The sequence below is a fragment of the Mauremys mutica genome, unplaced genomic scaffold (genome assembly GCF_020497125.1).
Source record: "Mauremys mutica isolate MM-2020 ecotype Southern unplaced genomic scaffold, ASM2049712v1 001582F_np12_obj, whole genome shotgun sequence".
NCBI classification, from domain to species: domain Eukaryota; kingdom Metazoa; phylum Chordata; order Testudines; family Geoemydidae; genus Mauremys; species Mauremys mutica.
In genome coordinates, this window is record NW_025423241.1 from 9,769 (window position 1) to 27,165 (window position 17,397).

Sequence of the window (17,397 nt, forward strand, 5' to 3'; positions counted from 1 at the left end):
GCGAGAGGGAGCGGTGCCGAGTCTTCGCAGCCGCTTTCTTCGCCGGCGGTGCCGCAGTCGGTGCCGGCGGTGTGTCCTGCACGGGAGGAGGCCGCGGAGGCGGCGCGGGCGGTGCCGGTGGTTGGAGGGACTCCTCCATGAGGATCTGCTTTAAGCGGCTATCTCGATCCTTGCGGGTCCGCGGCTTGAATTTTAAACAGATCTGGCACTTGTCAGTTCGGTGCCCTTCGCCTAAGCAGCGGAGACACGCGTCGTGCGGGTCTCCTACGGGCATCGGTTTCTGGCACCCCGTGCAGGGCTTAAAGCCCGGTGCTTTGGGCATGAGCCCGCACCGGCTAAGGCAAAAAAAGGGGGAACCCCCCCTTTTTTAGCCTAACTAACTAACACTAACTATGCTAACTGAACAACTATAACTAACTATGCTAACTATGTACAACAATGAACTAGAGAAAGCTAGGGACGTGAAGAGCTATCAAGCACTCCACAGTTCCAACTGCCGTCACGGGCGGTAAGAAGGAACTGAGGAGCGGACGGGCCGGCTGGGGTATATATTTAGCGCCATGGCGGCGCCACTCCAGGGGGCGCCAGCCGGCCCGCCGGGGTTGCTAGGGAAAAAGTTCCGGAGAAGCCGTGCACGCGCGGCGCGCACACCTAACTGGAATGCATTGGAGCAATCACTCGAAGAAGAACACATCCTTAATTGATATAATTATGCTGGGAAATTCTCTCATGCAGACACAGAGTGCTGAAAAAGTCTATTAAAAAATAAGGAAATTAAATGCCCATAACCTACATCAATACCGAGTACAGGTTTCCCAGTTCTGCTTCATGCCTTTGCACTAGGTGGGTGGTGGCTAAACTTAAACCTCTGAAAACCAGAAGAGGAAGAGTTAATATACACACCACCCCTTAAATGCAACCGTAACTCTGCCCCTGGCCCTGCAGGAATGGCTCAGTAAGACTGGTGCAAAGGTTAAGAAACTAACAAAGGAAGTGGAGGTTTCTCCATTTCTTGAAGTCTTCAAGTTGCAGTGGATGCCTTTCTAGGGGCGTATTGAGTCCAACACAAGGTATTCAGCTCAGTACAGCAGTAACTGGGTGAAATTCTATGACCTGGTTATACGGGAGGTCAGATTAGATGACCTAATAGCCCTTTCTGGCCATAAAATCTATGATTCCAATATAGCTATGAAGGACTAGGAACGTGCCATTGTTTGTGTTGTGTTCAGAGATGGGAATACCAGCATTTCTCCACATGCCTCCAGCTGTGTGCTCTGGGTTAGCTGTAGCTGTAACTGGATGGTGGAGGGAGGAGTTGGAGCAGCTTGGCAGAGCTGTGACTGTGATATGAAGCAAGGTGCATGTGAACCCTGAGGGACCTAGTCTGCCCCATTTCAATGCTCTCAATGGGCTATTGCTGAGACAGGGCAGAGCAGAGGTGGCATTGTGGGGGTGGCGTGAACCTTAACTCTTCATCTCCCCTTCTTAGAATGGAGGGGACGGGAATCCTTACCCAGCGAGGTCACATTCTCATAGTTCTCCTGCATGACGTCTCTGCAGAGGGCTCTCTGACGGGGGTCCAGCAGAGCCCACTCTTCCCTGGTGAAATACACAGCCACCTCCTCGAAGGTCACTGGCCCCTGAAAGAGCAAGAGTCCCCCACTCACAACCTGCTGCCCCACTCACAGCCCCACTATTCATGGGGGACAGGAGCCAATCAAATGGATGCTCTGAGAGAGAGACAGTCAGCAGGGTCCCACCCCTACCCTGCTCAGAGCAGCCAGGAGGCAAAACAGGAGGGGAGACAGAGATCCCCTCATCCCCCCCAGCAGACAGAGGGGGAAGGGTCTTCTCCTCCATCACACACCTACAAGCCAGAGGCTGATACGGGGGATGGGGCCCCCAGCAGGCTCCAGGGTTGGCTCCCCAGTAGGAATCCCAACAGGCTTCCCATTGCCAGCAGCTGGAAGGAAGGGGAGGGGTTATCTACTCTAGGCCCCACCTCCCACCCCCTCCTTTGAATCTCCTCGCAGCCTCTGGCCAGTAGGTTCATGTTCTTGCACTGGGAATCTGATACGTTTTCCCCAGCGCTGTCCAGGGTTCCCCCACCCCCAACACAACCCCATTCCACAAATAGGGTCATTTCCTCCCCCAAACCCAATGGATCTGTTCCCGGAATCCAGGACTTGGGTTAAACAATTCCCAGCAAGTTTGTCAGATGCCGTGTCCCCCTCCCTTTCTCCACCCTGGTTATTTCCTGCCCCCATCCCACCTCCACTCTGAACTCCCCCAAAGATCCCAAGCCCTCAGTATTTCCTGCCCCTCTCCCTCCAGCTGGAACCCATTAGCAACCCCGCAATAATCCCTACCTGGACTGGCTCCACTACAGCCAGTTCCCTTCCCTGTCCCGTGGGAGGGTGGGAAAATCTGGAGCCACAGGTGGGCATTACTCTGCCGCCTGTCAGGGTGAGAAGGGTGACAGGGAAGATTTCAGAAGGACCTTTAGTTCCTGTCACATCATGATCTTCCCCGGCCCTTTCCCTGCACAAGATGTTTCTGACTCGCATGCTGGGAAAATATTCCATCACTTTATCACAGCCCAGACCCGGCCCTTCCCACCAGTGCTAAACCCACTGTGCTAGTTTTAAAACCCTGAGGGCAACTCTCCCAACGGTGGGGACCAGGAGGAGGCAGGGACAGGACAAAGTCTGCCCAGTGTAGGTGCAGTAAATTAAATGAAGTTTGCTGGTGATAGCTGGAAGGCTTGGTCAATAGAGACAAATAGTGGACCGTGAAGTGGGGCTCACTTCCATTTTATGTATTATGTTCCTCACCCTCATGCTTCAGGGTTTCAGCCAAAACTGCTAGGGGTCAGGAAGGGATTTTCCCCCTTCTATGTATTTTTAGAGGGTTTTTTTTAATCTCTTTCCTCTGAAGCTTCAGGAACGGCCAGAAAAGAAGACAGGATATTGGGCAGGGTGGATCGATCTCTCTCTCTCTCTCTTTGTGCTCCGATGCTCAGAGTCTAACTGATCATTATAGGTGGGATGTGGAATAATTTTCCACCTGGGTCAGGTTGTAGGTGACCTGGGGGTTTTTCATCTTCCTCTGCAGCGTGGGGTGTGCGGCACTCACTAGGATCACCCAGAAATATCTCACTTAACCATTTCCCTGCCACTGCAGGGGTCTGGGGCACCTCGGTCCCTCCTATTCTCTGCCTGGGGCATAGAACAGTCTAGTCTCCTGTGGGCTGCAAGACTTTGGTCTCACTCCAGCTGTTGGGTTTAGTGGGCGGGTGCTGGCAGCCAGTGCTAGACAGGAGGTCAGACCAGATGATCCAGTGGTCCCTTCTGGCCTTAGACTTTATGACTGACTGGATGTGGGCAGATTTGGGAGCTTGTGACCTTCCCACCCCCCACTTATTTCTCCTTCATTTTCTGTCTTCTCTTCCCCCCCTCCTCCCTCTGCCTGGGAGACTTAGTGACCAATGATCCCTGGGTTCCTTTGCTCTCCTGCGATCGCTGACAGCACTCAATGCCGGTTTGAATCAAAACTTTCTGCCTTGTCCCCATTTCTACTAACCACCACAGGGGTTTCAGTCTCGCTGGCTGGGATACAGGCAATGAACGGGTTACTGTGCACAGCTGCAAACTGCCTCATTTCACAGCTGAAATAAGTAAGCAAGTACCTCTTATTGGAAGCCAAATATTTTCTGACCCTCGAACATTTACTAAAAAAGTAAGACTACAACATGTATCCAGTGCTGAGTCTATATACAACTTGTATATTTCTAGAGGCTGACAGAGAACACTGACCACAATGAACAGGGGAGTGCAGGAGTTGGGGAGTGAGATTTTCTTTGCTTTAGATCATAATGAAAGACTCAACATCTCACCACCTCCTGACTGCCTTTTCTGAGCCCCCAGGGGTCACAAACCACCAGCTGAGAAACACCTGCCTAGATCATTGTTTTGTATCGGCATTGACTACGCATGGGAAGAGAGTGTTACATGGTGTGAATGAGCCCAGTGCAATGACATACATGGACCAACCCTGGGAACTGTTAATTCCAGTAACACCCACGTTTTGAACTCTCTGCCTTACTTCACTGTAAAAAGAAGACAAAAGTTCATAAGATCTTTCAATACCCTATAGCAACAAGTTGATGAAAAGTAGGTTAAATTTTTTTCAGCCATGAAGGCCATGGACAGGTGCAAGACGACCAACGACAGAAAATTAAATTAGTCCAAACAAAAGGGGGCTAATGATGTCGTTCAGGGCCAGTACTAAACTCTATGCTTGGTAAACAAGAAAACGTGGCAACAAAGTTACCTAGGCCAAATTTGGCCTTAGGGACATGGATTTAATTAGTAAACAAAATAATAAAAAATTAACTATGCCACCTACTTTTATTCCTTTTGGGACTTTTAAAAAGAGATGGGGGGGGGGGGGGAGAGAGAAAATCATCTCCCACCTCATCCCTGACATGGCAACACTGCTACTAAACTGATATATTTCCTTTCTGAGAGGCTTTGTTTTCACTATATTTTAATTTGTGTTCCTTCCTCTTCTCATGATGCACGTTTATTAATTTGCACTTCATTTTGACCATAGTTCTATCCTGTTTCTCAGAAAGCTCTAAGGGCTTGTCAGTTAAAATATGTTCCAAAGAGACCCATTGCTCCCGTGATTAGTGACTTTCTTAAAGTCTCTCAGTGCTTGTAAGTTAAACTAGTTTTCTAAAAAGACCCCTCTTTTTAAGAGCAGGATTAGTAATGAAACTTACCCTCTTTCCCACAATCCACTGCCTCTGTGCCTTTACTGTCTGGTGCAACACCTTCAAATAATTCTGCTGAGGATGTTTCCCAGAAATTAATCATCATCGGGATGGCTAGGAATGTATGGGGAGAAAAAAAAATTAAGATTCTATCTTAAATGAATAAAATCATTCCAAGAAATATAAATTAATTTAAGGCATAATGTAAGCATAAAAAAAAAGTTTAGAGCAAAAAGTTAATTAAAAGAACCAAACAAACATTGCATTCTTAAAGTAGTGCAGGTTATGCAAAAAAGATATATATATATAGAATTGCTGTTTTAACCAAATTAGATGCTAATAGCTGTTTTATTTATTTAAAGTGTAAAAATCAGCTACAGCCTGTGTCACAAGAGGTAAATAGTGCACTAAAAGAACTATAAGTTAAAAATGTGACTACATTACCAATTTAGAGTCACAACAAAAAAAGTCTATTTTTTTTTTAAAACTCTAACTATACTAACAAACTTTCAAATAAATAGTTTTTAAAAAAAGCTCAGCCTTTGTATTTTTTTTTTAAAAAGTATCAAGCAGCCACTCAAACCCAGGAAAAGTTGTCAAAGACCTTAGTGGTTTTAAAAAAAAAAGCTTTAAAATCAGACTATGCAAACTTAATTAAAAACACTATTAATATTACTGAAATTAAAACTGCAAAATAAAATTCTTAAAATTAATGTAGTCAGTTAAAAATGCAATAATTAAAGAAAGCAAAGGCAAAAAAAATGAGTACTAAAAAAACTGCAAAACACTTTAAATGCTTACGTGACATTGTTGAGCTAAAATATTTAAGAAACAATCAGTAGAAAATATAGTGGTGCAAGAACAAAGTAACATCGCTTCCCATTGTTACACAGCTTCCAGCTGCTGCAGGCTGCGATCCCCTGTCGTTAACATGGTTATTGGTCTGAAATCTCCCCACGGCCAGTCAGAGACAGACACGTACCTGTGTCACTCCCCAGCTCCCGTTGCAGTGTCTCTAGGGGAAGGAGAAGATGGGAGAGGTGAGGATTCAGTCCCTCGCATACATGGAGAAATCCCCATTGCTTATTAATGGAACTGCTGTTAACGACGAGATGGTGACAGAGATCAGAGGCCGATAACGCAGCCGCTGCAGACAGAGCCAGCCCCACAGGGCTGCGCCATGGGGAAGGGCGACTCGCTGAGCTGGGCTGTGAGATGGAGCCGAGGATCAGTGACATCACTAGAGTCCCCGACTCCTCCCCAGGGCGAGGGTCGCTCTAACCAGAGGAGACGCCACCCCCAGACTCCAATTCACCTTTGAATCCCAGCAGCACCTCCTGCAGTATGGCACTTTGCAGAGAGAAATCGCTGAGTCTCTTCTCCAGCTCCGCAAACGACGGCTCTGGCTTCCCAAACGTCCCGTCCTCCCTGCTGGGGAAAGGAGGGGTGAGAAATAGGCCTGAGCCCCAGACCCTGAGCCCAGCAACCCCCAAACTCCAGGAAACCTGGATCTGAGCTTTGTAGCCTGAGATAGTCAATGTCAGGGTGAGTCACCTCAGCCCTGTGCTCCCCAGAGAGACGGGAAGTGGGGAGACACTAGAGCAAGGAACGGAGACATTGTTCAGGGGCTTTCTCAGGGACGCTCTGGTTCTGTGGTGGCAGAGCCACCCCCTACGCTGGGTTACTGCAGTAACAAGGGGCACCACCACGGGGATTATGTGGAAAGGGAGGAGACACAGACCAGAGAGTGGGCAGGTCCTACATGCTGACAGTGGCCACAGACAGAGCCCAGGGCTCCAGCAGGGAATGAGCCTGGCCCCTTAAACACCAAAACCCCCGAACCCTTCAGCTGAAGCAGTAACCCTGGGGCATCCAGCTCATTCGCAGAGAGGGCCACATTGCCCTGTCCTTTACGGCCAGTGGCCAGGGCATCAGGTTAGGACTCTGTGCCCTGCTCCATTCACAGCAGAACACCCACTGCTCTCCATGGGACACCCACGTACAAGGAACAAGGGGAGAATCTGCCCTTTGTATGGGAAATAAAATTTTAGTTCTTAGTATTTTGCCAAGTCTTTGTCTGTCACACTCAGTGTCACTCAGGAGGAAAACAGCCCCCTCCTGGACACCCTGTAGGGCCCTGCTGGTTCTTCCCTGTGTTTCCCTGCCTTTCCCACCCTCCTTTCTCCATTTCTCTCTTGCTTCCTTGTCCTTCTGTCTCTCCTCTGTTCTTCCCTCCCTACAGCAACCCCCTATTCCCACCCTGCAAAGGTTTCACTCCCGCCCTCTCCCGTTCGACCAGCTCAGGTGATCACCAGGGAACGTTCAATGTTGACATCAAAGTATTGCTATTTCAGTTGACACCCCGATGACATTACCAGGGGACAGGAGAGTTCACGCTCTCAGAGCTCCGGCTTCAGGCAGCCCCAGCAAGGCAACACCGTCTCCGTTTACAGTGGGGAGGTGCTGAGGGCCAGCAACTCACTTTAACAAATGCGAAAGCTGAGGTTCTGCACCCTCGGAATACGTGACGCGGCCACGTCAGTCCAGGAGACAGGCCTGGTCTGTCCCATCGGCCCTGGGTCTAGCAGCCCTGCTATGACCTCATGAGCGATCAGACAGTAACCGGCTCTTCTCCTACCTGAGTCAGCCCCTAGGGGAGCCAGAATCACACGCTCCCAGGGCAGGGGGCAGCTTCCTATTCAGCGCAGTTATCAAACCTAACGGTCCATGAGGGGGAGGGAAATGGAGCCCAGGACTTACCTGCCCCCAGTGCTCCCAGCACCCTAAAGAGGGGGAGAAAGAGGAGGCCGTCAGGGGGAGTGTCCCTGGGTGGGGAGGCCTCCTGCTCTGCAGGGATCACCACTGAGGCCTCGGGCAGTAGGGGAATTTCGGGTTTACATTCCCAGAGCAGCTGCCCCCCCCACCCTCCCCAGGGACTTTCCCCTACGCAGCCCCAGCAATCCCTGCGGGCAGGTCCCACTGCGGGAATCTTCTCCCCGGGCACTTTACAGGCAGAAGATATTTCTCTGCATTGAGAATCAAATTCCCCCCAGTGCCGAGAGACCCAGAAGGCCCCTGGCCCCACTAAACCCATTAACCTGCCGTGTGAGGGGCCTTGGGCCTGGCTCGGGACCTCAGCATGGTGGGGGAGGGGATTTCACCCTCCAAGTGCAAATGCAGAGAGACATTTCCAGGAGAGAAGGTCTTGGGGCTGCAGCATCCAGGACTCCCAGGCCCCATCCCTGGCGCCGCTGCCAGACCCGCTGTGTGACCTTGGGCAGGGCTCTGCCCCTCCCTCTGCCTCACTTTCCCCATTTGTCCCAGAGGGATAATGCCCCGACCCCACTCTGCAAAGTGCTTTGGGGTCCAGGGCTCAGAAGCGCCTAGAGAAACGCTGCGTATGATCATTGCAATGACAGCCTGACCTGCAGGGGTTGGCTCAGCGGCTGCTGCCCCTTCTCTCCTCCCCTCTCGCTGAGCAGGGAAATCTGCCAGGACAGGCTGCAGACGCCCTCATCCCTTCTCTGGACAATGGCTCTCTCTAGCTCCTCCAGCCGGGACAGCAGCCGCTGCTCCTGCTCCTCCAGAAACCCTCGCAGCTCCTGCCACTCCCAGACGATCTTCTGCCTCTCGGCTGCCGTCTGTTTCTGCAACAGGGAGAGGCGGCTCAGTAACAGGGGAACATAGAACATAAGAACGGCCAGACTGGGTCAGACCAAAGGCCCATCTAGCCCGGTATCCTGTCTTCTGACAGTGGCCAATGCCAGGTGCCCCAGAGGGAATGTACAGAACAGGGAATCATCAAGTGACCCATCCCCTGTCGCCCATTCCCAGCTTCTGGCAAACAGAGGCTAGAGACACCATCCCTGCCCATCCTGGCTAATAGCCCCTAAGGGACCTGTCCTCCATGCACTTCTCTAGTTCTTTTTAGAGCCCTGTTAGTGTCTTGGCCTTCACAACATCCCCTGGCAAGGGGTTCCACAGGTTGACTGTGTGTTGTGTGAAGAAATACTTCCTTTTGTTTGTTTTAAACCTGCTGCCTGTTCATTTCACTGGATGACCCCTAGTTCTTGTGTTATGAGGAGGAAATAACACTTCCTTATTTACTTTCGCCACACAAGTCATCATTTTATAAACCTCTACCATATCCCCCCTTAGTCGTCTCTTCTCCAAGATGAACAGTCTCAGGCTTTGTCTACACTGGCACTTCTCTCCTGCCAACAAAGAGCAGCTACACTGCGCGCCTGGCAGCGGAACGGCTGTAGCAGCACAGTCGTGTCGCTAAAAGCTGAAGAGTGTAGCCATAGCTTCAGTCTTATTAATCTCGCCTCATACGGAAGCTGTTCCATATCCTTTCTCATTTTTGCTGACCTTCTCTGAACCTTTTCCAATTCTAATATATCTTTTTTGAGATTGGGCGACCAGATCTGCACACAGTATTCAAGCTGTGGACATACGATGGATTTATATAGAGGCAATAGCATAATTTCTGTTTTACTGTCTATCCCTTTCCTAATGATTCCCCACATTCTGTTTGCTTTTTTGACTGCTGCTGCAGATTCAGTGGATGTTTCCACAGAACTATCCACAGTGACTCCAAAATCTCTTTCTTGAGCGGTAACAGCTAATTTAGACCCCATCACTTTATGTGCATTTGATATTATCTTTTCCAATGTGCATTACTTTGCATTTATCAACATCGAAATTCATCTGCTCCATAACAGGGGAAAATCATAAATGCACCTGGGGCGGGTGGCAGAGTTATTTACCAGAACACAAGATCTCTTGCGGTGGGGGATGGGAAGTTCATTTATCCCGGGAAGAGAGGAGGGATCAGGGCCAGGGTGAGCTGTACATCACCTACAGGAGGGACACTTCTCCCCAAAACCTCATCAACTTGCACTGAGCCAAATCCTCCATCTCTGCAGCCCACATTTCATCTCCTTCCTCCCCATCCCCCCCAGGAGCTAGAAAAGATCTCTGGTCACTGTGACGTCCAGACAGCCCATGGGCAGGGGCTCTGGGCTAACACAGACTGACCCTCTCCTGCCCAGCAGCCTCCTGCGGCCTAAGGGCATCACGTTACCCCCGTGTCTGACCCTGCAGGCTCCCTGGGCTCCAGCGGGGATGTGTCCCTGGCTGAGGCTGGCAGGGTGGGCCCTGCGCTCACCAGGTCATTCTTATGCCAGGCAAACCTAAGTGGCGGGGGGCTCTGGGCACCTACCAGCAGCTCCTCGCTCTGCTGCTCCTCCTCGGCTTTGGCTGCTTCTCTCTCTTTTCCCAGAGGGGCCAGATGCTTTTGTGGTGCCTCCTGGAAGAAGCAGGGGAGGGAGGGTTAGAAACTGCTGCAAACCTCCCAGCTGCCAGATTTCAGGGCCCGTCCTGCCCTGCAGACGCCTGTGCAGGGTCCCTGGGACTCAGACTGAGAGGAGCTGGTGAAACAGGGAGCAGCTTTTCCAGAGGAAACGCAGGGCCCCAGGCTGCAGTGACAGGGGTGCAGCCCAACCCCCAGCTCCCCGGGGCCTCACCCACATCCCAAGCAGCCAACTTCAGACAGTCCCGCACTTTCCCCAGTGCCAGCCCCCAAAGCTCCCGCAGGGCCAGATCTGAACATGGGATTTCTAGCTTGTGTATGGAAACTTGGTGGACTGCTTCCATCATCAGTCAGGGTGAGAAACTGCTAATTCAAATTCTATCCAGATAGTATGTTAGGCCTAGTTTGAGTTTTTGGTTATTTGCTAAGTAATCTGCTTTGATCTGTTTGCTATCGCTTATCGCTGAGAAATTGGCTGTTGTCGTCTATCTGTCCTTGAGTGGCTTAGGTAAAGCACTCAGGTAGCTTAGTTGGCTGCATGGCGCCACCTGCTGTCGTGTTGGGTGATAACAGGGCCTGGAGAGGCTGGCTGTATCTCCAGCAAAGCAATGAGAGAAGGGCCAGCCCAGCTTGAGGGTTAGAGGGCACAGCGGTTCCCAGAAGCCCCCCAGACTGCACCCCGGGGTGACAACCCATCACACCCTAGAGTACACAAGTCTCAGCAGGTTTGTCACATCCTGTCCCCTCCCATTCCGCACCCTAGATAGTTCCTGCTTCCCACTACCTCTAGCAGATCCCACCTTCCTATACATTTACTGCTCCTCTCCCTCCAAGCAGAACCCATCCCTGAGAATCCCTTACCTGAGCCAGCTCCACTGCAGCCATTTCCTTCCTGCTGGGAGGAGGGGATGATTTGGAGCGAAACGTGGACGTTATTCTGTAGCCTGCCAGGGCGAGAAGGGCAACGTGAGAGAATTCAGACAGGGTTTCTGTCCTTTCCACATGTCGATTCCCCCCAGCATTTTCCCCTGCTAATGGACATTCTAGGTTCTGCCACACTGTGAAGCACAGAGTGACCTTATTCCAGTACAGGCCTAGCCCCCTCCCACCAGGCTATAACCCTTTGACACATGGTGAAACCCTCCCAGTAGCTCTGTTACACTTATCAAGTTTGTGGACGATAACAAGCTGGGAGGGGTTGCAAGTGCTTTGGAGGATAGAATTAAAATTCAAAATTATCTGGACAAACTGGAGAAATGGTCTGAAGTAAACAGGATGAAATTCAATAAGGACAAATCCAACGTACTCCACTTAGGAAGGAACAATCAGTTGCACACATACAAGATAGGAAATAACTGCCTAGGAAGGAGCACTGCAGAAACAGATCTGGGAGTCACAGTAGATCACAAGCTAAATATGAGTCAACAGTGTTACACTGTTGCAAAAAAAGCAAGTATAATTCTGATCTGTATTAGCAGCAGTTTTGTAAGCAAGACACGAGAAGTAATTCTTCTGCTCTACTCCGCACTGATTAGGTCTCAACTGGAGTATTGTGTCCAGTTCTGGGTGCCACATTTCAGGAAGGATGTGGACAAATTGGAGAAAGTCCAGAGAAGAGCAACAAAAATGATTAAAGGTCTAGAGAACATGACCTATGAGGGAAGACTGAAAAAACTGTGTTTGTTTAGTCTGGAGAAGATATGATCAGCTTTCAAGTACATAAAAGGTCATTTCAAGGAGGAGGGAGAAACATTGTTCTTCTTAACCTCTGGACAGGACAAAAAGCAATGGGCTTAAATTGCAGGAAGGCAGGTTTAGGTTGGACATTAGGAAAAACTCCCTAACTGTCAGGGTGGTTAAGCACTGGAATAAATTGCCTAGGGAAGTTGTGGAATCTCCATCGTTGGGGATTTTTAAGAGCAGGCTGGACAAACACCTCTCAGGGATGGTCTAGATCGGGGTGGCCAACATGTGGCTCTTTACAATTTAATATGCGGCTCCTTGTATAGGCACCAACTCCGGGGTTGGAGCTACAGGCACCAACCTTCCAACGTGCTGGGTGTGCTCACTACTCAGCTACAGGCCCTGCCTCCACTCCACCCCCTCCCACCCCCTTTCCTGAGCCCGCAGTGCCCTCGCTCCATTACCCCTCCCCCAGTGTCTTGCATAGTGTGAACAGCTGATCTGGAGGTGCGGGGAGGGAGCGGGAGGTTCTGATTATTGTGGCTTCCCATGGGTGGGAGCTGATGGGGGGCTGCTGACGTATTACTGGGATTCTTTGGCAATGTACATTGGTAAACTCTGGCTCCTTCTCAGGCTCAGGTTGGTCACTCCTGGTCTAGATAATACTTCATCCTGCCTTGAGGGCAGGGGACTGGACTAGCTACCTCTCGAGGTCCCTTCCAGTTCTGTGATTCCATGAACCAAAGGCCAGAGACAAGCAGAATCAAAGAAGTCACTCTGGGGATTCTCCCTGTCATTGTCCCCAAGGCAGCTCTCTCAGGTTAACTAAGTTGTTGGATGCTCCAGCCTTTATCCAGTCTCTCCTGGCAGTGCCCCCTTCATGGGCTGGGCCTAGTTTTAGCCTTTGGGAAGCATGATCCTGGGGGCGCTGAGACTGGGCCTTCTTGCCTCAGCACATCTTGTTTCTTTCTGTGGCTCCCCAGTGAGTCCCAATGAGTAGATACTCCTCATACAGACTGTGAACATAAGAATGTGTTTAGTGTTTAGACTTCATTGAATGCTTGTGAGTTGCTGCCTGGGTTAACATCTGACTAGCTGCATTGTGAGCCTCTCTGACTATGTAAATCACCACACAGGAGAGAGACTTTACCTAGGTGAAGTGCTGATTGGCAACCGAATGCATTACACCCTGCCTGGCAGGAAAGGTCCATCCACACCAGATAGACTATTATGGGATGTTAACGAAGACACAAAATTGTTGTTGTGCTCTTGACTTCCCATTAGCTGAGTTTCCAGCTTAGAGCACATGGTAGGAAGGGGATGAAAAACCCCATGCAGAAGGAACTGATGATCTGTATGCTGCTTGGACTCTGGGGGGCAAAGTTCCTAGGCATAAGCAAGAGATCCCCAGCTGCCTAGCCAGGGTTAGTCCTAAAGAATATGCAAAGCTTGCTTATTATAGAAGCTTCTATTACCTTTGAAATCTAAGACTGCAACTCGTCTGCATCTATAGGATTACCTGCTTTAACTTTGTAAACAACTCTCCTTTCCTTTTAAATAAATCTTAATACAGGTTATGACAGGACTGGCTACAAGTGTTGTCTTTGTTGGAAGATCTAAGATTCAATTGACCTAAGGAAGTGACTGGTCCTTTGGGACTGGCAGTAACCTGAACATTGCTGTGATTCGTGGGGTAAGACAGTGGTTCTCAACCAGGGGTCTGGGGCTCCCTGGTGGGCCGTGAGCAGCTTTCAGGGGGCTGCCAAGCAAGGCCGGCATTAGACTCGCTGAGGCCCAGGGCAGAAAGCTGAAGTCCCAGCGCATGGGGCTGAAGTCTGGGCCCCTGAGCCCCACCACCCAGGGCTGAAGCCAAAGCCTAAGCAATGTAGCTTTGTGGGGGCCCCTGTGGCATGGGGCCGCAGGCAGTTGCCCTGCTTGCTGCCCCTAATGCCAGCCCTGGATTTTATATGCAGAAAACCAGTTATTGTGGCCCACATGGGCAGTGGAGTTTTTATAGCATGTGTGTGTGTTGGGGGGGGGTGGGGGGGAGCTCAGAAAGATATATGGGATCACCCAAGAGGACTGTCTGTGATTCTATGTTGATGCTGTTACAGCGCCTGAAGCGTTTACACTGGATTCTAGGTTGGTGAAATCTCCATACAGACCTCACACCCAATTTGGGGTTTGTTCCCTGCTTCTTACCCGTCTGCCCGAGGCTGGTGCTCGTGCTCTCGAGTCACTGGAGACAGCGTTAGAGAGAGGGGCTGTGACTTCCCCATGGTCACTGAACAGGTCCGTGACAGAGCCAGGAACAGACCCTGTTAGCTCCAGAGCCCCATCACCCACAGCTTGGGAAGGCCCCCTGAGCACACTGTATTAGGCTGCAGGAAGAGGTGTGCAGGGACTGCAGCTGAGCTGCCCTGCCAAGACAGCCTGTGCATCCATGGACAAACCACCTCACTGGGGGGGGGGTGTCCCTGGGTCAGGAGAAGTCAGTGTCCAGCCCTGTGGGGCTGTGCTCCTGGCTCATACCTCCAGCGCTCACTGCTGCCCCTCCCTTAGCAGCTGCACTGTTCAGCCAGCCCCAGGCCTCTGTGAGGTCACTTCCCCCCACCTCAAACCTTCAAACTGGGATTTGGCGCACCAGTACCAATCAGAGTGCACTAGTGTAAATTCTGTCTGTACTAAGGGTTTGCACCAGTGCCTAAAACACCAGGGTGGCAGAGACCTTCAGAAACAGCAGTACGGTGGCACTAGAACCTATTTCTAGCTCGGTCACAGACAGCCTGGGTGACCTCGGACACGTCAATGTTTCTTCTCCCAACTTCAGTCTCTTTACCCAGCTGCCCACTCACTGGGGTCTCCTCTCTCTCCAGAGCTGCTCACCACTACAGTCTGTGTGGGTGTCTCCAGAGCTAAGGCAGGTCAGCTCGGGAATAGTCTTACAAGGGGGGCTGGGGAGTCTCTTTCCCTGGAAGTTTTTAAGGACAGGTAGGACAAAGCTCTGTCAGAGATAATCTACATATACTTGGTCCTGCCTCAGCAGAGAGAGCTGGACTTGATGACATCTTGAGGTCCTGTCCAGCACTACATTTCTAGGATGCCATGCGATATATATGTACAAAACACAACATCCAGAGTAAAACCCACCATAACATAATGTCAGGAAACTCAGGAAAAAAGAAAAGAAAAAAGAAACAAAAGCCACAGCATAAAATGACAATACAGAGGAAAAGAAAAACACGATGCAAACTAACACACCCTAGGACAATATTACACAACGAAAAAAATAAAGAGCTCATCTCAAACGAGCACAACACAGGCACCAAACATGCTGAGGCAAAACAATGCACCATAAAACTGCTCCACAACATGGTGCGATCACAGTTCCAAATGGCACCATGCAAAACAGTTCAGTGTAGAACAGGACACAGCACAAAAGAGAATTATTTCATTGTAGGCCTGGAAGGGATCTTGAGAGGGCGTCTACTCCAGTCCCCTGTGATGAGGCAGGACCAAGTATCCCTAGACATTCCCAGACTGGTGTCTCTCTAACCTGGTCTTAAAAACCTCCAGTGAAGGAAATTCCACAGTCTCCCTTGGAAGCCAATGCAAGGCAAATACAGACCAAAACAACGCTGCACACACACAGGCTGGGCTTAGGGTTAAGGGGAGAGGCAAGAATTCTAACAATCTGGGTTCAGTTCCCAGTTTTGCCCCAAATTCTCCATGCAAACTTGTTCGACACCGGCGGCTGGCCCATGCCCGCTGACTTGGGCTCACACGGCTCAGGCTGTGGGGCTGTTTAATTGTGGTGTCAATGTTCTGGCTGGGGCTGCAGCCCAAGGTCTGGCACCCTCCCACCTCGCAGGGTCCTACAGCCTGGCTCCGGCTCGAGCCCGGACAACTACACTGCAATTAAACAGCCCCTTCGCCTGAGCTCTGTGAGCCTGAGTCACCTGACATGGGCCAGCTGGGGGGTTTTATGGCAGGGTAGAGATACCCTTGGTGTCTGTTCAGCACCTGTCACAATGGGGACCCTGATCTTGGTCAATGTCTGTGCAGAGCCCTGTGCAACAGGGGGCCTGACCTCAGTCAGGGGCTCTGCAACTCCCGGCATTACAGGATCCCGGATTTTGTTTAGGGCCCCTGCAGTATCTGGCAAAATGTGGGGGCAGGATCTCTGTCAGGTTCTGTGCAGTGCCCAGTACAGTGGTGGGGTGTGATCTTCGTTAGGATCAGTGCAATGCCAGACTCAGCGGGATCTCTGAAGTGCCCAGCACAATGGAGGCAGCAGTTTGGGTGGCAGTCGTGCACTGCCTGGCATGGGGGGGGGCAGTTCGTGATCTCAGTCCAGGTCCCAGTTTTACCTGGCACAACAGTGGGGTCTGATCTCATGTGGGGTCTCTTCAGCACCTGGCAGAACAGGGCCACGCTCAGTACGATACGAGCCCTGATCTCAGTCACAGACCTGGAGAGAAAAGTGGGAAGATTTTTGAGAATTTGATATCAGTATTTCAGAACTGAGGAGAAAATGGGGCACAAACTAAATATTTGCCAATATAAGGGACAAGCATTAACATGTGGGGAGATTTTATGTCACCATTCAAGAGAAAAGATGGGAAATTGGAGGGGCTTATACAGGGATATTGAATCAACAACAGAATGGGACGGATTCTTCTTGCCTAAGGGCTTGGCTACACTTACAAGTTGCAGCGCTGGGAGTTACAGCGCTGGTCATGCAGCTGTGGAAGGGCCAGCGCTGGAGTGTGGCCACACTGACAGCTACCAGCGCTGCAGTGTGGCCACACTTGCAGCACTTTCCAGCGCTGTATTGAGAGGTGCATTGTGGGCAGCTATCCCACAGAGCACCTCGTCCCGTTTTGGCGCCGTTTTGGCGCTGAGTATTGTGGGAAGGGGAAGGAAGTGTGCGGGTCATTCCGCTTCCTGTTTGCCAGCGCCCCGTGGTGCATCGCTTCACATCCCAGCATTCACTCTTTCCAGCAGCGTTTGGCGCCATTGTGAGTGTCTTTCTGTTACTCTCTGTGTGAATCGCGATTTCTGTGGCAAATGGAGCCCGATCTGCTGAGGACTCTGCTGATGAGTGTCACCAGCACAAACACGTTTGGCAGTCCAGCTATTCCTTCAGCTCCAAAGTGACAGTGAGGATTCCGACGATGATATCAATATGGATTTGCCTGCCGCGTGTGACACTAAAGTGCTTGCGGCATTTACGGAAATGCTCAGCACCGTTGAACGCCGCTTTTGGGCTCGGGAAACAAGCACTGAGTGGTGGGATCACATCGTCATGGAAGTCTGGGATGACGAGCAGTGGCTGCAGAACTTTCGTATGAGAAAAGCCACTTTCATGGGACTGTGTGCTGAGCTCGCCCCCACTCTGCGGCGCAAGGACACAAGATTGAGAGCTGCCCTGACGGTGGAAAAGCGAGTGGCTATTGCAATCTGGAAGCTGGCAACTCCAGACAGCTACCGGTCGGTCGGGAACCAGTTTGGTGTGGGAAAGTCGACCGTGGGAATCGTTTTGATGCAAGTTTGCAAGGCAATTAATCGCATCCTGCTAAGAAAGACCGTGACTCTGGGGAGCGTGCAGGACATTGTGGAT

At 50.8% G+C, this 17,397-nt stretch overlaps 1 protein-coding gene across 1 annotated transcript; it reads right to left on the minus strand.

Annotated features, from left to right (window-relative positions):
• Window positions 1–746: 746 nt before the first annotated feature.
• LOC123358196 (zinc finger protein 557-like) lies at window positions 747–6,115 on the minus strand. The gene is made up of 5 exons (XM_045000879.1): window positions 6,093–6,115; window positions 5,760–5,792; window positions 4,787–4,891; window positions 2,370–2,458; window positions 747–1,640 (listed from the first exon to the last, which is right to left on the minus strand). Exons 3-5 carry the CDS (start codon window positions 4,881–4,883, stop codon window positions 1,473–1,475), a joined length of 354 nt encoding a protein of 117 aa, XP_044856814.1. The 5' UTR covers window positions 4,884–4,891; window positions 5,760–5,792; window positions 6,093–6,115; the 3' UTR covers window positions 747–1,472.
• Window positions 6,116–17,397: the final 11,282 nt, after the last annotated feature.